Source organism: Typopeltis vanoorti, chromosome 19, assembly GCF_054136105.1.
Source record: "Typopeltis vanoorti isolate ZY-2024b chromosome 19, IOZ_Tvanoo_1.0, whole genome shotgun sequence".
In the NCBI taxonomy this organism is placed as follows: domain Eukaryota; kingdom Metazoa; phylum Arthropoda; class Arachnida; order Uropygi; family Thelyphonidae; genus Typopeltis; species Typopeltis vanoorti.
The window spans coordinates 72,129,559-72,152,742 of NC_143567.1; the positions used below are offsets into that span (position 1 = coordinate 72,129,559).

General features: G+C 33.0%; 1 protein-coding gene across 1 annotated transcript in view; it reads left to right on the forward strand.

The window, feature by feature from the left end:
• LOC150096239 (midasin) overlaps positions 1-23,184 on the forward strand; it is a 1,081,806-nt gene that overhangs the window by 711,377 nt on the left and 347,245 nt on the right. The window contains exons 53-55 of the mRNA XM_090409469.1: positions 4,694-4,849; positions 13,590-13,747; positions 18,293-18,678. Coding sequence (XP_090265595.1) covers positions 4,694-4,849; positions 13,590-13,747; positions 18,293-18,678 — 700 coding nt within the window. The remainder of the gene's footprint in view (positions 1-4,693; positions 4,850-13,589; positions 13,748-18,292; positions 18,679-23,184) is intronic.

Genomic DNA, 23,184 nt, shown 5'->3' on the forward strand with positions numbered 1-23,184 from the left:
CCTTGCTCTTCCTTCATTGAAACAAAAAGAATGGTGTGTGTGTGTGTGTGTGTGTGTGTGTGTGTGTGTGTGTGTGTGTGTGAAAAACCCAGCCAAATGGATTGTACTCTATGAGAATAGACTGAAAGTTGGATTACAAAGTTTAGGAATAGGCAGAAAAGAGGGATATTGAGAGAAACATGTAAGTTGGTAAAAGAGTTTTTATAGAGTAGATGTGCTAAAGAAATGTTCCAATTTTCCAAAATGCCTGGACAGGAGAGAACAAGGAGCTGCCTCGGGTAGTTGTGTAAGAATGTATTTAGTAATGGTGTAAGGACTAGATTTTTTGCTTGGAGTTAGGGAGTAAGTGGAATAGATTTGCCACATAGTAGTCAGTCTCGTAGACAAGCTTATACATTGGTTATGCATTACTAAATCACTTAAGAAATTGACAACGTAGATAAGAATATAAATTAAATGACACTTTAATAAATATTTCCGATATTTCGGCAACGTCACGTTGCCATCTTTAAAAGGAACTTACAAAAAAAGGCACGTGCACGTAGGCACTACAATGCAGTAACTGAGAATGAAGTGATGAAGCTATTGTTCTCCTAAAAGTCCTGATGGTGCCCCCTAGCGGGCTAAGTAGGTGTTCTTGGCCGTTCGGCTGAAGGTCTGCTGATGTAAGCCTTCCAAATTTGGGGCAGTCTCATACAGCCAAATTTGTTGAGGTTTGGAGAGTTTCTTAGGACTGAGGCTGATTCCATGAATAGTCTTTCGTGTGGCGTGTATCCAGTGCATGGTCTGCAAGACCAGAGTGGCTGTACTTGTGAAACCGGATGTAGTCCTTGTGTTCCAAAATTCTGATATTCGCTGTCCTGCCTGTTTGGCCAAAGTAAGACAGTTTACAGCTGCAAGGGACCTGGTATACACTAGGTAGGTCGAGGGGAAGTGGTTGGTCTTTAGTTAAGTGGATAAGGGATGCCAATTTTCTGTATGGTCTGTAATAGGAGATCAAGTCATGTTTTTTTAAGATTTTTGTAATTTTTTCCGAGGTGCCTCAGACGTAGGGAATGGTAATGGATTTAGAGTAATCCTTGTTGTGAAGATGGGGGGAGGTTGTGGTTTGTTGGGTTTCAATATTTTTTGGATTTTTTTTTGGGGGGGGGTAGCCATTGGCTGAGAAAGTGTTGAGGATGTGATTTAGTTCAATGTTTAGGGCCTTGTCGTTAGAACGTTTAGTTTATCCCTGTTGTACAGTGTTTTCACCACTCCATATTGTTGTGAGGGGGGAGGGGGGTTGTTGGTGAATGTACCTGCCTGTATGGGTGGGTTTTCTATAAACTGAGAAATCCAAGTTTCCATCAGGCTGGCAGATGACTAGTGTGTCTAGGAAAGGGAGGCTGTTGTTTTTCTCTTTTTCCAGAGTGAACTTGATTCTGGGGTGTTGGTTGTTTAAGTGTGTTAAAAAGAAGAGGAGTGTATCAGAGCCATGTGGCCAAATAGCAAACGCATCATCAATGTAGCGAAGCCATACGGTTGGTTTTTGTGGGGCAGAGGCTAAGGCTTTTCCTTCAAAGGTCTCCATAAAGAAATTGGCCAAGGGTGGGGAAAGGGTGAACCCATGGCTCTCCCCTCTATTTGTTTGTAGAATTTTCCCTGCCAAATGAAATAGCCTGAGTTCATTGTTAACTGAAATAGGGCTGAGAGATCAGGAGAAAATTTAGCTTGGATTAGCTCTAAAGTTTCCTTGAGTGGGACATTTGTGAATAAGGAGGAGACGTCAAAGCTGGCCATTATGTCAGTATGTTGGAATGTAAGGTTTTCTATGCTGGCTTTGAAGTGGGCTGAGTTTTTTATGTGTGATGGTGTGTTGCCAGTATAGTGTGTTAGTGTTTTGGCCAAATGTTTAACTAATTTGTATGTAGGGGAATCAATGCCATCCACTATAGGACATAATGGCACATTTCCTTTATGCATTTTTGGGAGTCCATAAATGGGGGGGGGGGATATAGAGTTAAACGGCTTTAATCTGTTGGTAACTTCTACAGACCAAGAAGTGACTTTCTTAAGGAGCCTGTGAAGTTTTCTGATTTGTGAGTTGGTGGGATTGTATTCGATAGGGAGGTTAGTAGCCCGATCTAATAGAAGAGCATTAAGCTTACCTGTGTGGTCCTTTTGGCTAAGTACTACAGTTGCATTTCCCTTATCTGCTTTGGTGATAACTACAAACCTCAACAAATTTGGTTGTATGAAACTTCCCCAAATTTGGGAGGCTTACATCAGCAGACCTTCAGCCCAACGGCCAAGAACACCTACTTAGCCTGCTAGGGGGCACCATCGGGACTTTTAGAAGAACAATAGCTTCATCACTTCATTCTCAGTTACTGTGTTGTAGTGCTTACATGCACTTGCCTTTTTTGCAAGTGCCTTTTGAAGATGGCAACATGACATTGGTGAAATATTGGAAATATTTATTAAAGTGTCATTTAATTTATATTCTTATCTACGTTGTCAATTCCTTAAGTGATTAAGTGATTTAGTAATAGTAGTGAGTGCTTTCTTGATGAATAATTTTGAGAAACAATATAGTAGGTATTCTGCCAATAATGGTTATTGTGTGTTACCCAGGATTAGGCTTTTAACTCCATTGGGATGCATGTGTATATGATAAATAAATTTTAAAAAAAAACTGCTAAATTTATTCTCATGATGCCATTCTGCATCATTTTCTTTATAGAAATATAATAATTATTTATATGAGGAAACATTATTATTATTACTTTTCTCTTTCATTATTTTATTATCTCCTTTTGCATTAGTATATATAGATTTAATTTTGGAGATCAATTTAGATAATTGCATGTGATGTGCTTATTCAGTAGTACAGGTAAAGTGAAAAATAGGTTTTATATGCTGCTTCCTATTTCCTAAATTTTTTTTTTTTAAATTGTTTTAATATTTAAATCTTTAATCTTAAGTGTTTTTAAAGTTTGATTTTCATCTTTACAAGAGAAACTTTATATGGGAATTTTCAATTGAAGGTGAGTTAGCTGATCTCATATAGAGCTAGCAGGTCTTGGAAATTTTTTGTCCCACATATAGGCAAATCAGCCAACAGGATACACACAGTTTTACAGACAGACAAAAAATACTGTTATTGGTTGTGTTGGGTGGTAAATGTGGTGTATTAATGGTGGTTGTGTGTGTGTGTGTGTGTAGTAAGAGGATTTAGTAGATGAGAAAGATGTTGAAAGTTTATTTTGCACTTGGTTAGACTATAATAAATTTAGTTTAATCCTTTATCCAAGTGTGAGCAAACAAAGTTTGCATCTGAAAATATCTTCAGGACTGAGGAAAGGTAGTGCAACACAAGGCAACTTGGAGCAAAGGTGGACCAAACTATCATCACACCTATCTCAGTATCTCCCATAATGCAAAACACATCTCCCTTGCGGATATGTGTAATGTTATGAATTGAGAGAAGGGCGACTATCCAGACCGGTTTTGACCTTTGACTTGGATAAAGGATTAAACTAAATTTATTATAGTCTAACCAAGTGCAAAATAAACTTTCAACATCTTTCTCTAAATCCAGAGTAATTTAATAATTAGGTGGCACACCTTTTGGCAACTCCTATAGGTAAAGATGACCTCGCTGTTGCTTCTGCCTGGTATCTCCACCTCTGGGCCTGGCTCCCACTGATGAGACCTCAATAAAGGTTGAAACTAGTCTGGGTAGTGGCCCTTCCCTTAATGCATAACATTATACATATACGCAAGGAGATGTGTTTTGCATTATGGGAGATACTGAGATAGGAGTGATGATAGCTTGGTCCACCTTTGCTCTGAGTTGCCTTGTGTTGCACTACCTTTCCTCAGTCCTGAAAATATTTTCGGGTGCAAACTTTGTTTGCTTACACTTGGATAAAGGAATAAACTAAATTTATTATAGTAGGTGAGATGGTGAGTTATTGTGTTGTGGAGTAATATGCCCTCCTACAGTGAGTCTAAGGATTCGTTGTAGGTGTCATGTAATAAAAACTATATGCGGTGCTTTTACCATACATTTCTTACCTTCCCTTATCAGACTAGTTTTTGTTTGGTTGCAGCTTTATTGTTAGCATTTGCAAATAGCTAATCTTTGAAAACTGTCAGCATGTGAGGATCTAATCTTCACTTGAAAATTTCTCATAAACTCATAAACCATGTTGCCATCAGTGAAACTCTTGTGATCAATGAAACAATATTCAGCTAATATTGTGTATTTGTGTTATTTTTTAAATGAAATTTGAAGATCCACTTACCCAAAAATAGTTTTTCAGATTGGACTTGCTATTGCATTGCCAATTCATACATCTAAATTTTATCAGAAAAAAATTGTATCATGCACATGCAAGAAAGAAACTAGTTTTGAAGGTTTCTGTTACATATATTATTCTTAGACTCTCAAGAGTGTTACATAATTTAAGGATGAGCCTTACAAATATTAACTCGGATTGCTTCTACATAAGAAAGTCATTGGAAGAGACAGTGCTTGCAGTTCAATTAAAACCATTCTTGTTGAAATTTCTTGTTAATTTACACATTGTTTGCTACCTTTCTTTGCTGTTTATCAACTTTTATTATTCCTATATTTTTTAAAAACATTAATACTCTTTTAATGTTCACATTTCTGATGACTTTATCTTCCTCCTTTATCCTAAAATAGCCTATCTTCAGAAGTGGAAGTGTTGATATCCCGTATTAGTGAGGATCTAAAATTGGATCAGAGTATTCCAACAAGACCATTATTGGTAAAAATATTAGGTTGTCCACTTCCTCTACCTATTCAGGAAAGTGCAGAATTATATTTTGAGGCACAAAGGTTTGAATCATACATTTATATTATTTTTTAGCAATATTATTTCTTTAGCTTTTTAATTTACGAATATTTGGTTAAAATTGATAACCTTTATTCTCAAATATAAATTAATATAAGAATTTTTTAGACTTATGTGTTTAAAATATTTTTTAAAATTTAGCACATTCTAATGTTTATATACATTTATATATGTACAGTCAACTGTTACTGTAGCACACTCATAAAGGCTACAAAAATAATTGACCTTAGTGAATTTCGTTTTGAATAGTATTGTTCTGAGATTTGGTCAGGACCTCTCAGTAGTTTACGATAATGAGTGAGTTTGTTATGGTGTTTAGTATAGTAAGAACTGACATTTTTTTTAATATGCAATAAAAAAAGCACATTGAGATTGATGACTACCGTTGCAAAGAATATTTTAACCTGAATTGGCCCTTGGCTTCTTTCTGAAATATGCCATATTTTTATATTTGTTTAATCCATGTGTATGGACTAAAATATGCAATTAAGCAAGGTGCCCAAAAGGTTGAAGAAAAAATTTTTTTCTCCTCCAAACTTTTGTAGATGATGATGATTGCTATAGCAAATCCTTGTGACCATAGATGATGATGATTGCTATAGCAAATCCTTGTTACCAGAGACATTGTTTTTTATTGTGCAAGGTTTGCTGTAGTAAAGTTAGAATACCCCCCCCCCCCCTCCTACATGCTCCATTCCCATAAATCAAAAGAAATCACAAATAATGTATCAAATGGGATTGTGGGAAATAGAAGAAAAGAAATTTTGAGAAATAAATCACAGGAAACAGAACAAGAAAATTATGAGAAATAAATCACAGGAAACAGAACAAGAAAATTATGAGAAATAAAAGAATCGCAGGAAATAGCACAAATTAAGTCACAAAAAACATAACAAAGGAAATGGTAGGAAACAGAACAATAGAAATCACATAAAAACAGAACAAAGGAAATGAGGGGAAATATTGTATAACAAAACACAAGGGTTTTGAAGGAACCACACATAATGGCAACATGAAAAACAACAAATGCAAACAATAATGAGAGATAAAGATGTAACTATAATATAAAATTATAAAAATGAAAATCCACAATTAATGTTTAAATTTCAAAATGTTAGATTAACTTTAAATCAAATTAACTTCATTTACCTGAAATCTTCATAGTATGTAGTCTTTACTATTAAAATGACAAATAAGCTGAAAACTTACAGCAGTCAGTTAACTTGATCACCTCCATTTACAAAGAGGAAGGGAACAGAACTGATGAACATAAGTCACCTTTACTCAGGTGTTTTAAGGATACTTGTGACATAAAGACTGAATAATATATGCACGTAAACACAAGAAAGATGTTTAATTAACCAAATATTTTGACCTGGAAATAGCAGACCATCTTCAGTGGCACTACAAGAACAGTTTTAAAAAAATACAAGGTGGAATACTAACAATAGATCATTTAAAAATAGAACAAGCTGCATGATGTTATATCACTAAGTATTAAAGGGAATATTTTTAAGCAGAGACATGATTGAAATAAAGATATTAGTTAATAATATTAAATAACAAAATTAATATGAATTAATGAGTTATCCTGATTAGACTTTCCCAGATTTTTGATATAGATATACAGTTATTCCGATTCAGGTTAGGATGATGGAGTAAGGCCTCTACACTTTCTTTGAATAAACGTTCAAATTTATAACAGGATCTATGTAAGAGGCGAGTTTTTGACCAAAGGATGTTGTGGTTAGTTTCAATCCCGTGCTGAGCCAATCCAGATTTTTCAAGTTTGTTGTGATGAATGGAGGATTGATGTTCTTGGATTCTTTTTTCAAGAGAACGTCCAGTTTGTCCAAAATAGGAGAGATCACAATTGCAAGGAATTTGATAAACTCCAGGAAGAGATATAGTTGAGTGTTTCTCTTTAGGAGAAAGAAAATGGGAAGATAATTTGTTAATAGGTGAATACGTAGCTGTTAACTCATATTTCTTCAGAATTCTTGCGATAGGTTCTGAAATTCCAGAGATGTAAGGAATTGGAACTTGAACTATTGAATCTTCATTGTTTTGTGGTGGATTATAAGAATCGAGAAGATGTTGAGTACTCTTTTCGGAAAAGCCATTGAGTTTCATGTGTTGTTGGATAGTAGAAAGTTCTTTCTGTAGAAAATTAGGAGTAGAACAATTAGTTATCTTTTTTAGACGTTCTCCTCATCCAGTCACCTTCAAATACTCTTACAACTACGGTTTGCAGGAAACCAACGTTCACAGGTCGTTATATTCTTAAAGAATCAGCCCATCATCCTTGTCAAAAAACAGGAATCGTAAAATGTCTTATCAGAAGAGCCAAAACTAATTGTTCTACTTCTAATTTTCTACAGAAAGAACTTTCTACTATCCAACAACACATGAAACTCAATGGCTTTTCCGAAAAGAGTACTCAACATCTTCTCGATCCTTATAATCCACCACAAAACAATGAAGATTCAATAGAAGTTCCAATTCCTTTCATCTCTGGGATTTCAGAACCTATCGCAAGAATTCTGAAGAAATATGAGTTAACTGCTACGTATTCACCTACTAACAAATTATCTTCCCATTTTCCTTCTCCTAAAGACAAACGCTCAACTATATCTCTTCCTGGAGTTTATCAAATTCCCTGCAACTGTGATCCCTCCTCATTTGGACAAACTGGATGTTCTCTTGAAAAAAGAATCCAAGAACATCGATCCTCCGTTCATCACAACAAACCTGAAAAATCTGGATTGGCTCAGCATGGGATTGAAACTAACCACAACATCCTTTGGTCAAAAACTCACCTCTTACATAGATCCCGTTATAAATTTGAACGTTTATTCAAAGAAAGTGTAGAGGCCTTACTCCATCGTCCTAACCTGAATCAGAATGACTGTATATCTATATCAAAAATCTGGGAAAGTCTAATCAGGATAACTCATTAATTCATATTAATTTCATCATCATCATCAAATTCCTGACATGTACCCTCAAGGAGTGTACAGGGTATGATAGTACTACATGAAAAATTTACATCATTACTAACTTGCTATCTACAATTTTCTTCCAAATCAGTCTGTTACTTGTTAAGACTCCAACATTATCAGATCTTATATTTCTATCGTCTAAGGCACTTTGTACCGTATCAATCCACCTATATCTTGGTCTTCCTCTGGGTCATTTTGCTGCCAACCTGGCAGAGAACACTTGTTTTGCTAATCTTTCCTTGCCCATTCTGTTTAAGTGACCATACCACCTGAGATTAGCTCTGCTAATGCATTTCTGGATGCTGACAATGTCAAGTTCTTTCCTAATATCCTCATTTTTAATATGATATTGCCATTGATGCTATCTGTTCACGCCTCTAATCTTTCTGAGGACTCTCATATCTGTGGTTTCTAGTCTTTGGTCAAGTCTTTTACTTCTGACCCACCTCTCATATTAATTTTATTTATTTAATATTATTAATTAATATCTTTATTTCAATCATGTCTCTGCTTAAAAATATTCCCTTTAATACTTAGTAATATAACATCACATGGCTTGTTCTATTTTTAAATGATCTATTGTTAGTATTCCACCTTGTATTTTTTTAAAACTGTTCTTGTAGTGCCACTGAAGATGGTCTGCTATTTCCAGACCGAAATATTTGGTTAATTAAATATCTTTCTTGTGTTTACGTGCATATATTATTCACCATTAGTCAGCCTAAGGGATTGAGAAAATGACAGATGCAGCTGGTGTGTGAATGGCATGTTCCTGATTGGATAAAGGCACAATGATGTACAGTCTGCATAAATTGATACTGTTTTGCTAGAACCATAAATTAAAGAAATATATTTCAATTAAATGATATTTCTTTAATTCAAATCTTGAGTAAAATTAGGAAATTGTTTGGGTAACAGCTTGTTTTATTTTTGAAACACTCATGTATAAGGCAAAAAAATTCTAAATTTCTAATTTAGAATTTTTGGCCTACAGTTTTGATTTTAATTGTAAAAATGAATTCAAATGTTCTAGATTTTTATAATTTCATACTCTTCTTTCTTATGTCTTTACTGTTAGGGTATCCATTTGAACTTTTTCATGTTGTAGTTTTATGTGCATTATGTAGTTCGTGGAAATCTTTTGTATTCTCTTGTCAGTGTATGATTTTTTGCCATTTTATATCTTCGTGTGATTTCTTCTGTTTTTATTTTCCACAATTTTCTTTTGTTGTGTTTTATTTTTGTAATTTTCTTTTGTTATATTTCCTGTGATTTTCCTTTCCATAATTATACTTTTCTGTGACTTCTCTGGTTTGGATATAATTTTTGAATTTCAGTATATAGATCCCTAAAAAGAAAAAATGTTTTATTAGTTGAAAATTCTCTACGAGTTTTGTCATTTGCATAATGATTTAACACATCATCATGCTTTGATAACAAATGTTCATTTGGATGTCTCCCAAATGTGAGAAATTAATATGGAATCATTTTTGTTCATGTTTGGCTGATGTAGAAATGCCTTCACATGATTTTCGAATAATCTTGCAAATTTAAAGGAACTTCATGATGAAGAGATACATTTCTTGCAATTTAAAATCGTGGTCAGTGTTTATTATTCATCAAACTCATCCAGATTTCGATGACTGAATGTCATTTTCTAATTCCTGCACTTTCCAGAACTGAAACTACTTAATACCAATTTATTTAAAGACTTATGTATAATTTTTATATTATAGATATATCTAACTTCTCTTAGACATATTTGCAAGGTTCAATTAAATAAATTTATAGTGATAAACATGAGCGAGCAAGAAGAGTGACTAGTATGGTAAGAAAGGAGAATTCTGATTATGAGAGAAAATTATCTAAACATGCCAAAGTAAATCCAAAAGAGATTTTTGCATTACAAAGCAAGTAAGAGAAAGAATAACTATGGAAGGATGAATTGCTATGTAATGAAAAAATTCTTTTGGATTTACTTTGGCCTACTTGGTTAATTTTCCTCTCATAATCAGATTTGGCATTTCTTACTATGAAATGCAGCCTGATACTGCTTTTCTCAAACAATTCCCATGCACAACTGACATTTTTTTCCTTGTAGCTTCTCGAGCCATGGCACTAATCCAAGATGCCTTCCAACTCTGTCATAATTACCAGCTTTATAGCTCAATATAAACCCTTTCTTGGCAGATTGACGAGTTGGCAAAAAAGATGACAAAAGCAAAAAAAAAAAAGTTGCTGAATGTTCATTTTGCAAAATGATAACATCCAGGTGGAGATTTTGCAGTTGCTGATAGACAGTCTGATGTCAAAATTGAGATAGATGGAGTTCTCAGCATATGGAAATATCAATGTGAATACAGCAGTTAGACTGGATGGCATGTCAGCCTGTGTGCTCAATGAATGTGCAAGATGAATTGCCACTGCTACTGATGAAATTGTTCAGTCTAAGTTTCAGTTCTGAAGCTTCCAAGGGAGTGGATAGAGAGTAAGATAGTTCCATTGCATAAAGGTGGCTGCATGAGAGGTAGAAAACTACAGACCAATTAATATATAAGGAGTGGTTGTTAAAATATTGGAAAAGTTGGTTAATGGTAAACAATGAGTAGATAGTAATACTATCTGTGGTGGGAAGCATGGCATGGTAAAAGGTGGATTCTGCCTTAGTAATTTACTAATGTTCTATGACAGTGCGACAGCAGAATTAGATAAGGGAAATAACTATATCATGATACTGCTGGACTTTACAGAGGCATTTGACAGAATACCACAAGAAAACTAATACAAAAATTGGAGCAAATGGGAATGGATATGAAGCTTATGGGGGCAGACTGACAGATACCAGAAAGTAGTATATAGAGGAGTGGAATCTAGAAGAGTGAGAGTGACTAGTCATATCTCAAGGTTCTGTACTATGGCTACTACTCTTTAATTCATATATTAATATTTAGAGGAGGAGGGGGATATTTATCTGTTTGCTGACTGGGGAGGGCAATAATTGATAAAGGTGATGAAGATATCCTGCAAGATGATTTAAATAAATTGCCATTGTGGGCAAAGGATAATGATTGTAAATTCAATATTGCAAAAGCCTTGAAATAGGGAACATGAGGAAAGATATTTTGGAGGGGATAAACTTTATACAAGAATTTGGTGATGATATAATATTTATAATGAATAATGAAAAAAAATCTTTTTTCCCCATATGTTCTGTTTATAGTTTTTTCAAGTTGAAAGGTATTCTTGGAACTTAAATAAGAATAAAAAATAAATAAATAAAGAGAGAGCACACACACCTAAACTTATCTCTAGAAACTGCTTCTTTATTATTATTATTATTATCTGAGACTTCCAGGGAGCCAAGGACTCATCGACGGAGGCTGTAAATTACCCAACCCAGCTATTATTACCTTCCCTTAAATTCATTTATACTAGATGCACTCACTACCCATAAGGGCAAATTAGTTCACTCACTCACTGCTCTCTGGGAGAAAAACCTAGCTCTTAACTCTTTCTTGACTGAGAACAACCTTAACTTCCATAGATGCCCCTTGTTCTCTCCCCACCTTCCATATAACGAAAAATTTCATCATTTGAAATGCTATAACACCCTTCAAAAGTTTATAGACCTCTGTCATATCATCCCTCTTTCTCCTGTTAACCAGAGTCTGTAATCCACATACTCGCAATCTGTCCTCATAATCTAAATCCCATAATCCAGATATAATCTTTGTAACTCTTCTTTGCACCCTTTTCACAGCTTCTTTATCCCCTTGGAACCCAGGACACCAAATCTGCACACAGTCCAAGTGTGGTCTTACCAAAGTCTTATAAAGAGGCAAAATTACTTCCTTATCCTTACATGTCACGGTTCGCTTCAACATAGCAATTATTCTCTGAGTTGTATTTGCAACTTTTGCTATCTGACCTTTGAACTTTAAATTCTTATCCACCAAGATGCCTTGCCTCTTCAGTTTCTTGTAGCATAACCTTGCTAATATAATATGCCGCTAAAACTCTAATCATGCCAAAGTGAATAACTTTACACTTACTAACATTAAACTGTAAGCCATTTTTGTTTGACCAGATTTCCAGTCTATTCAAATCATTTTAATTGCTGAATATCAGTAGCATTCCTGATTGCCCTGCCTATCTTCACATCATCATCATCAGCAAACAATTGCAAATCTGATGATAGACCCTGCTTGATATCATTAATGTATAGATTGAACAATAATGGCCCAAGGAATGAACCCTGAGGTGCACCACTGGTTACCTTAAATCTGGCAGATTCACACACTGTATACCACTTGTTGATATCTGTTATTCCATAGAATTCAGCAAAAATGGTGTCATTTTATGAGCATGGTATCATCCCACACTTGTGTTTTACAATAGTGTGGAGAGACATTCATTGGACTCTGAAAATATTAGATCCAATGAAAAATAAGATGTAAAGTCATAGAACATTATTTTAACATGCATTATCAGTTTCCAGTAATGAGATCTTTTGTGTACAAGACAATTCCTCAGTTGTGTTATGAGTCAAAAATGAATTTCACAAGTTCTTGTTATTTCATCATTTAGAGGTGGGTGCTATCTTATTTAATTATCTATATGGAAACTGTCTGTTTTGACTGAAGATAAATTTTTCTTTCCCTGCTTTGACAAGGAGAATTTTTCTTCTTGTATTTTATAATTACTTTAGGAATGTTTGTTCAGTTATATGTGTAAAGTGAAAACAAGAAGATGATTTCATTTATGGAAAATTATCATTTGTATTTATTCCTTTTTTATTTGTAAATAAATAATTTAAATATTTTTCAATTAGAGGTTTAATTAGAGTTAACTTGTGAAGTTTTTTTTGTTGAATGTTGATGTATTTTTAAAATTATATAAGAACTTTATTTTGAATGTAGGGAAAATTGTTTTATTATATTGATAATGAATATTATAGGAAATTCATTAAATGATAAAAACTAGTAATTTTACAAAGTAATACACCTTTTAAAATTAATTTTCTGATTTTTAAATTTTAAAGATATATGAAGGTTTTTTTTCCCTCTCTCTCTCTCTCTCTCTCCTTCCCTCTCATTGGTATATAGGATAACTGTATCATTTCCTTTTTCTTTCTTTCCTTTTTTTTTCCCCACTTGTAATAATGTTTTTGTGCATGGTGACTAAATTGCAAGCTGCTCTTCTTTGGGCATTCTGAAAACTATCAATTGTTAACTGTTTCATTGAATGATAATTCACCAAATGACAGCTGAAAAAGCAATTCTTCACATAATACTTAATCAAAAACACTTCACATAGTAGCAATTAATTTCCTCTTCCGACAGAGCATTACCAGTGATTCACTTAGAATGGTTGAATTACACTGTGGTAAGAAATATCATTATCTTACTAAAGGGTAGCCGATAGTTACAACCTGTCTATAAATGGTCTAATATCACTACACTACTTACCTGTTTTGGCCTCCATAACTCTGCTCCTAGTAAATGTCATATCTTCTACTTTGCATGTGGCTATTGTATCTAATTTCTTTGGTGTTAGAGGTATTTTAATGTAGTAATGTAAAATTAATGAATAATTTTAATGTAGTGCATAAGCCAAGAAAGCTGGTTATGATATGAAATATGGAAGTTTATTTTGAATAAATAAATAACTATTAAGAATAAAAAGGATTTTTTTTATTAAATAATTAACTATAAATTTACAGGTTGTCATTAGCTGTAAATTTAGCAGATGTTGTAAAGTCCAGTTTATGTAAATCACAAATAGTTCTGATGATAGAAAAAGGTGAATCATGGACAGCCAAATTAGCCCAAGCTTTATATACATCATCAACCCAAACAGATTATGAAAGTTTAAACAAAGGTTTGTTTAATGTTTTACTAATTTAGAAAGTTTTTCCATGTATTAAATGTAATAAGAATGTACAATGGAATTAATTTACTATTTACTAGTTTTAGATGTATATGAGTAAGGAGCACATCAACTTATTATCACCAACTTGGTGCAATTACAAAGACTATTTGATATGTATCTGTTGGTTAGAAAGATCAGGGCTTTGAATCTCACATTGGATCTGAATTTAGGGCATTATTTTCTCTTGTAAATCAGATAAACTGTTCATAGAACACATAGAACACATGAAATTAATACACCTGTGAATATGCTAGTTCACTTAGCAATCATACACCCTAGCAGTCATCTGTCATGAATGACCAAACTGAATGGGTTAATATGCATAAATAGGTTTTTTTAAAAAAAAAGAACAGAATTTACAGATGTCTGACAAATTAGGGACAGTGTTACTGAAAATTCAATTTTTATCCCTATTACAATTGAATTTATTATACTGGTTACAGCTGAACATTGAAGAGAGGCTTTTCCAGAGTTGAAATATAAAGCTAAATAAGCAGCACTGAATGCAAGTAAAATTGGTGGGTAATAGCTATGTAACAAAACAAAAGATTTTTCAGTATAATTGTTAATTTCCCCTTTATGGTGTATGATTAGTTTTATTATTTTTATTTAGAAAAATTTCTGAATGTTGTCTTTTATTTCTTGCCAGTGTGGATTCTGGGAAAGAATATTTTATTGTTGTTTCAAGTGTTGAGTTCAACACTTTAGGAATATTGTATACCATCTTTTTTAAGCCCAAGTTCCACCAGTTTTTGTTCATGAGACAAAGCAAAAGCCCCCTCCCCAGTATAATTTTTAATTTTAGTTTACCAGACTGGTCAACTGGTAACCCCCCAATAGAATGGAAAAAAGCAATTGTGATTCCTATCTTTAAAAAAGGTAGTAGAGATGACCCTGAAAACTATAGAGGTATAAGCATAATAAATTCCTGTTACAAAATATATAGCAGAATTTTTAAATAGCAAACTAATGAAATATTCCAAAAACTTTATTTTAGAAGTACAGAATGGATTTAGAAAAGGACGATCATGTATAGACCCGGCCTTTTGCCTAAAATTAATCATAGAGAAAAGAAGAGAATACAATTTAGAAACACATATTACATTTATTGACTTTGAAAAAGCATTTTACAAAGTTAAAAGAAGCATTTTATTTAACATATTAAAAGAAAGACGAATACCAAATAATATCCTAAAAGGTATATTTAATTTATATTCCAATTTACGTTGTGAATTCTTTAAGTAATTCAATAATCATGTACAGCCAAGTATAAGCCTTTCTACAAGAAAGACCTAAAAGCTGTCATAAGTATATATGAAAATAATCAAATACAAATAAGATTAAATCATGAGCTATCATATACGAGAGAGATAAACCAAGGGGTCCGACGGGGATGTCCCCTCTCAGCAACTCTTTTTAATATTTACCTAAATGAAATAATAATAAAATGGAATAAAAATTTACATCAAGGTATTAAACTTTCTCCTACTGTGAACTTAAACACTCTCCTTTTGCTGATGACCAAATAATAATTACAAATTCTAAAGATAACTTACAGAAAGCTATTTTAGATCTGAATGAGATAGCCAAAGATTATGGTATGATAACATCAACAGAAAAATCAAAAACTATGGCCTTTAAAGGACAAGATCCAGCAAGAACTAAGATAATAATAGATAACAAGATCTTAGAACAGATGAATTCATTTATCTACCTAGGATGTATGATCACATATGAAAATGAAAAAGATATAAACATAAAAATTGCAAAATATTTAAAAATAACAGGTGTAATTAACTTTATATTTAAACCAAACCTAGTTCAAAAACAAACCAGACTAAAAGTATACAATACATTAGCCCTACCAGTCTTATTGTATGGAAGTGAAATATGGACAATAAAACAAAAAGACAAACAAAGATTAATAACAGCTGAAATGAAGTTTATGAGAAAAACTGCGAAGTATACTCTATTTGATAACAAAAGAAACGAAGAAATTATGAAAGAATTAAACCAAGAACCAGTAATAGAAAAAATTAAAAAATATAAACATAAATGGATGGAACACATTCAAAGAATGAAAATAGAAAGATTATTAGGAAAAAGAAAACCAGGATGTCCTCTTAAACAATTCAACGATGACTTCTAAGGTCGGAACAGGCCACGCTAGGCCTAAATCCTTAATATGCATGATGATCAGTTTACCAGATTTTCTGAAATCTTCATTGTGTTTTATTTCCAACCATTGGAGTTTTATTTGAAGTATTGTGTTCGAAACTTAAGGAATATTGTATCACATATATTTTAAGCCTTTCAGTATTCATTTAGGATAAATATGGTATATGATTTTAATCAATTTAAGAAAATAGCTTATAGATTAATTATTTTAATCGTTTAATCAATTAAATTCCTGCTTTCAATTTTTTTTTAAAAAAAAATGTTTTGAAGGTTTAAAATCCTAGTTATATAATAAAAATTAAATATAAACATGATTTTATATTTGAATTTCACAGTTGGGCAAGTTCAAAATTGGCTGTAACAGGAGGGAGAAAGGGTCCTGATAATTCAGATCTGTACTGCAACAGTAGCTTTATTGCGCATAATATTAAATCAGATTTTTTTTTTTTTCCCATAGGCTTGTACTGTTTACAAGAATTAATGAAATAGTGTGATGAGTTGGAGATGCATTAACACCTCACATTAATGTATTTAAGCTCAGTGGCCAGTTACAGCCAAGAAACTTTGTGTTACATAAACCTCATTACTATATCATGATAGGGAAGTTATCTGCATGGACTGTTCTGTTTGTCAGAGCATGAATTCTCTGGTTGGTTTATCCATTTTTTGTGAGATGAAACTCTTGAATTTCAGGAGGAAATTCTGCTGAAACCTACTACCTCACCTTCATGTGAAAAATGCCATAAAGATCCTTTGCATCCTAAATGGAATTGCAGCCCAGATCTTTCCAACTAGAGAGCATCATCAGCACTAACTAATTAGTTATTGTTTACAGTAGTCTCACTGTTACTACTTTTTAAAGGTGGGGAAAGGCTACCTGATTGTATACAATACTTACTTTATCTGCGAGAATATTAGGATGCTTGAATGAAACAATATGGAAAAATAAGCATCTTAGAGTAGAGACAAAACCAGAATTTATAAAGCAGTAATCAGGCCTATTATGACATATAATGCAGAAACAAGACCAGACACTAGAAAGACAAGACAAATGTTAAACACAGGTGAAATTAATATATTAAGAAAAATAGTAAATAAAACTAGACTAGATAAAATAAAAAATACAGATATAAGAAAACAATGTGAAATACAAGCAATAAACAATTGGATAGCAACCCGAAGAATAACATGGATTGAACATGTGGAGAGAAGAAGTGAAGATAAAATAATAAAACAAGTCTATAGTTGGAAACCAAAGAATAAGGGAAGAATGGGAAGACCTAGAAAAAGATTAAAAGATACTATTAAAGAAGATGAAGTCTTGTTTGCAACAGATATTACATGTAATGCATGAAGAAGAAGAAGACTTTATTTTTCAAAACCATCTTGGTATTGAGTTCCACAAGATAACAGATACATTTTTAAACATATTACTTCATGAAGATAAGATAGCATTAATTCACCTAACCTCTTGTTCTGTGTCATGACATAAATGAACAGTGTACTATATTTAAAATTCTCTTGTCTTCTATGAATATTCTCTTCTTTACCTTCCGTATGAAAGCATGAAGTAAAATTATAATAGTCATATAACAACGCCATTTATAAATTAGCATGATCAATTATAACTTTTTATGTTTTTCTGCAAGTATTAATGATTTCTTCTTGGACTTTGTTTGGTTTGACTCTGCTCTCTAATTAACTTGCTATGTATTCACATCCCTGCATAGTCATTGATATTTTATGAATATCTTGAGATGATAGATAAATTTCAGCACACAGTGTGATATACCACCCTACTTATTGAAAGTTGAAGTGGCTTGACATAGTAACATTTGGTCTTCAGATCAGGAGTTCTGAATTATCTAATCCCAATAGAATAAGCAAATCTGGTATGGTGTGGCACCACTTGAATTAATTTATATAGAATAAGAGAGAAATGAGCAAAAAGACTTAGTATACAAATAGTGTTTAAACTAATTTTGACTTTTGGATTTGAGAATTATGTTAGAAATAAAACAATTGATCACAGACTATTGACCACATATAAGAATTCTGAGAAAAATCATGTGAACAGATGATCAGTGTATATAAAATGAAGATATCAAGAAGGAATTTGTAATTTTTATCCTGATGGTCTAACTCTGGATCTTTTTCAAACACCTATTTAGAAAAACTCAGAGAGAAAATGTCTAGTTGGATTGATGCTGTTACACTTCTTCCTAAGCATTTTGCTTGAGCTATTTTCATTACTTTTAATTTATAAAATGTGTTGTAGTGCTTTAATGTTAATTGACACTTTATTTGTTCTTCTAGTAAAAGGTGATATCTCTACCGTTCGAAAACAATTACAGGAAGCATCTTTATGGAGCATACCCTCTAATCAGAAGGAACCAGAAAATCAAGGAGAGGGTTTATTTCCTTCAAAAATAACTTCAAGTCAATTAGCTGTTCATTTACAACTTTTGCCTCTATGGGACTACTTTCTTGTTTTAGCAGAAAATGAACTTTTATATCTGTCAGGTCAGCATCTTTTAAAAGAATTAATGGAAACTGAGAAAAAAGGAATAGAATATGACTTGCTAAAATCTTCTGAAACTTCAGCTAGAATTGAAAATATTCTGAAGATTGGTATCCAGAAAGTAATTTATGATGCAACTCATATTAATGTATTATATGAGCTGAAAAATAAGAATATAAAGGTAAGAGTCATTTGTAACAGATTGATAAACATTGCTTGCATTACATTTCCATATCTTTCTACAGATCTAGTAAAACTAATTGTTTTCTTTTTCTTGGAATTTTTTTTTTTTTTCTTTTACTGATACTTGTTTTCGGTAATACGGACTTAAAAAAATCACAACAAAAATACAATTTTTTTCTTTCAAGAAAAAATATAAATATACTCAACAAGCCTCTGAAAATAACAAAATATCAACAAAAAAAATCTCCATTAGAGTGCCCTCATTGGAAAAATTTCACCTTCTTTATCCAGATAGGTTTTGAAGAATCTCTAGTATCAGTGAGTAAACTTCATTTAGATAACCTTCCTCAATGAAACATCCTTCCATAGAAAATCAGGCAATACCTTCATATAACATAACTTGGGGAATTCTACTCATGCTACTGCCCTCAAAACTGAACTTTTCTTCTTAAGAAGAAATATCAGATGTGAATTTAGGCTTAGATATTGGTTTGAAGCTAATGTTAAGGTTTAATTTACTTATGCAGAGCAAAAAAATATTTGCTGGATAAATGGAAACTCCATTTATCCAGCAAACATATCTGCTAGTCTTACTAAAAAGATGTAGGAATGCTAGAAATACACCTGCCTGGGTCATTAAAAAAATCCCAAATTCTGCTCACTAAAAGTCCTCTGAATCTACAAAAGTGCTAGCTTTGCATTGCTATGTGAACAGACTTCTGCTCCTCATAAAATAGCCAAGTGGCAATAAATAGAAATTAGTTTTGTCCTATTCTCAACCCAGTGCTTCTTTTTTTGATATTTCTGATAAACAGGCTCATAAAAAATTTATAAAAGAAAAAAAAAACGCATCAATAAATATGACAGACAACCTTTGTAGTTCTAATTCTCAGCCATATTTTCAGCCTTTCTTTTTAAAAACTGCAGCCATTGGTACCTTGGGCACAACTTTGCTGTAGGCCCTTTTCAAGTCCTGTTACAGACCTGCACAGTACACCTAGAATGTGACATATCTGCATTCTCTTTCCAGATATTGACAACAATATCAGGATGCTTACAGAAGCTTTAATTCCTAAAAGAAATCTCTCTAGCAACCAACTCTCAAGACTACAAATTATGCCATAACAAAAACATAATAATTACCAGAGCTGATAAAGATAATGCCTCTGAATACAATCATAAAGTTGGATGTGTTACTCAGAGATTAATTTTAAAAGATTAATTTTTAAACATTAAAAAGACTTAAACATGTCACCTCTTGGTCCCCTGAATTAACTAAAAAAAAATGTAACCTTTTAGTTCCCCTCTCCATTAGTGGAAGCTGTTCACTCTCCCACCAAACTATCTATACATATATTCACATACTATAGGTCTTGTAGCTGTTTATGTGTGGATAAGATTTGGTGGGAGAGTGAACAAGGCCTAAATCCTTGATACGCATCATCATGCGTATCAAGGATTTAGGCCTAGCATCGCCTGTTCTGGCTTTAGAAGTCATCGTTTAAGAGGACGTCCTAGTTTTCTTTTTCCTAATGGCTCGTACTTTAAGGCTTGTTTTGGTAATCTTTCTGTTTTCATTCTTTGAACATGTTCCACCCATTTATGTTTATATTTTTTCTATTACTGGTTCTTGGTTTAATTCTTTCAAAATTTCTTCATTTCTTTTGAGATCAAATAGAGTATACTTTGCAGTTTTTCTCATAAACTTCATTTCAGCTGTTGTTAATCTTTGTTTGTTTTTTTTGTTTTATTGTCCAGATTTTGCTTCCATACATTAAAACTGGTAGGGCTAATGTATTGTATACTTTTAGTCTGGTTTGTTTTTGAACTAGGTTTGGTTTAAATATAGTTAATTACACCTGTTATTTTTAAATATTTTGCAATTTTTACATTTATATCTTTTTCATTTTCATATGTAATCATACATCCTAGGTAGATAAATGAATTCACCTGTTCTAAGATTTTGTTATCTATTACTATCTTAGTTCTTGCTGGATCTTGTCCTTTAAAGGCCATAGTTTTTGATTTTTCTGTTGATATTATCATACCATAATCTTTGGATTTCTCATTTAGATCTAAAATAGCTTTCTGTAAGTTATCTTCAGAATTTGTAATTATTATTTGGTCGTCGGCAAAGAGGAGAGTGTTTAAGTTTACTGTAGGAGAAAGTTGCTGAGAGGGGACATCCATCTTAAAGACCAAAAGAAATATATTCACTGCTACAATTACACAGTCAGGCCTAGCTGGTCATGCCTTGGATGCATTGCACAGAATCAAATGAGAAAAAAATCTGTCACTTCAGCAAATACAAGCATGAAATCCCTTTTTTTTTTTTTTTTTTTGAATCAGCAGATTAAAATCCAACCAAATTAGTTTCCCAAATCTTGCAACGGGCAAGATTTGGGAAACTAATTTTCAGACCTTCCACCCAACATCCAAGGCTACCTACTAGCACCCACAGAGGACACCTTTGAACTTCAGAATTGCAGTCTAATAGTTTCCATTTATTATTTGATTTTGTGCTTTAATATTCTCATTTTGTATCCACATGTTGGCTTGGTGACCGAGATGAAATACTGGAACCATTAAACCTATGTTGAGTTCTTTCACTGTACTGTTTTTGTTCTGTAAGTGAAAGTAACATAAGTATTATCAGAGTGAGATTTCCAACAAGGATGTTTACTCTGAATTAAAAGACCAAGCAATAAATAACCATATGAAGAATTCTCATGCTTAGGGTTATTTCTACTACTCCAGGAACATCATCCTTACATTTAACACCCCAAATCTCCCATATCTCCTAAAGTAAAGTATCTTAATTGCACCATCAAGCTCTCTTTATCCAATCCTTTGATCTGCTTTAATGTCAGAAATACACTCATGATCAGACTGTCATGGCTTTTCAATCTGGGCCCAATGTAGTAGTAAAGAGTATGAGAAATTTGTGTAAGACACCCAAATTCCCTAATTGGTGACAGAGAACATCCAACTTCCTTCTGAGCATGCCGGTGGTAGAAAGATGAAAAGGAGACTCAAACAATAAGAATCTAGCAGAACATACTGTATCAGCAGGCAGAGGAAGTATACCACAACAGCAACATCTAATAGACACTTTCTTACATGAGAAGTCACCAGTAAAGGATCTGTCAAAGGGAAACATTGACATGCATGCCTGCCCCACCTTTTTACAGTTTCATTATTCCTGAGTGGTATGATTTACTTTATGGAGATTGCAAAATCTCCATAAAGCAAATTAGGGGAAAAAATTAATATGGCCTTGCTCCTATAAATGCACCTAAAAATTATTCCACTACAGTTAAATCCTCTACAAAAATAAAATAATTGATCATGTACCCAACACAGTACATTTCTCTAGACTCATTAATTAATAGGCCAGATACAAATGCCTCACCCACCACCACCACCAGAGGAAAATAAAATCATTAAAATGCTTAGTTCTCTGGACAGAGTAGAGTTTCACACTGTCTTGAATATCTTTCCTGAGGACAAAAGAGATGGCACTGATAAAATTTCATAAAAAGAAAAAAAAAATCCAGGACTGATAAAAGCAAATCCCCACAAAACCGGAAGCCAGATACATCTGCAAAACATAAATAGCTAACAAATTCTTATATTGAAATGTCACAGACTTTGTAAAAACATAGATGATATCAAGATCCTCTAATCAGAAACATAAGGCAGTGTGTTTTCTGTCTGCAAGAGACATATTTGAAACCAGGTGAGGATCTTGCATTGCAGTATACTTCTATTATCCATAAAGACACGGTAGAGGATGAACTTTCTCATGGAGGAATTGTCATCCTTGTAGGTAATCATAATCACTCTCCTTACCAGTAAGTTGCAAAGGAGTATGATTATGTAACAAACATAGCATAACAAATCTCTTGTTACGTTATGCTCTATCTCATTGCGAATTTTTCCAAGATTGGCTATGATGACCTCATTTTGTAGTTATCATTCCTATACGCTTAATTGATGATTTAAATGGCCACAATACTTTATGAAATAGCACATACACTAAAAATCAGAGGATCAGTTATGGAGCACATGCTTGACAGTAGTAAAGTATCCATCTAAATACAGGAAGTAATACCTTTTTCAACATGCCTTCCTGAATATTCACTGCTATTGATCTAACAATTTGTGCATCATCCTTCTTCCCATTGTCTAAATGGGAAATGGAAAGCATCTATAGGAGCAATCATTTTCCCATGATATTTGTTATGTTACATGAACAACAATGTATACCATCACAGATATCATAATGAAAAATAGACCAAACGAACTGAAATTTTTTTCAATCTTGAGAATTTGTTTCTTCAACAGTTAGTGAATCATATTATAGTGTGTATTATTAATACATGCCACAACAGCTACAATATCTAAAACATCAAGTTGGTTTCCACCTTTCCTCAAACCATGGTGGAATTCAGAATGCACAGCCAAGAATTATAGGAACAAAGGGTATCTTTCCCCAGATGCT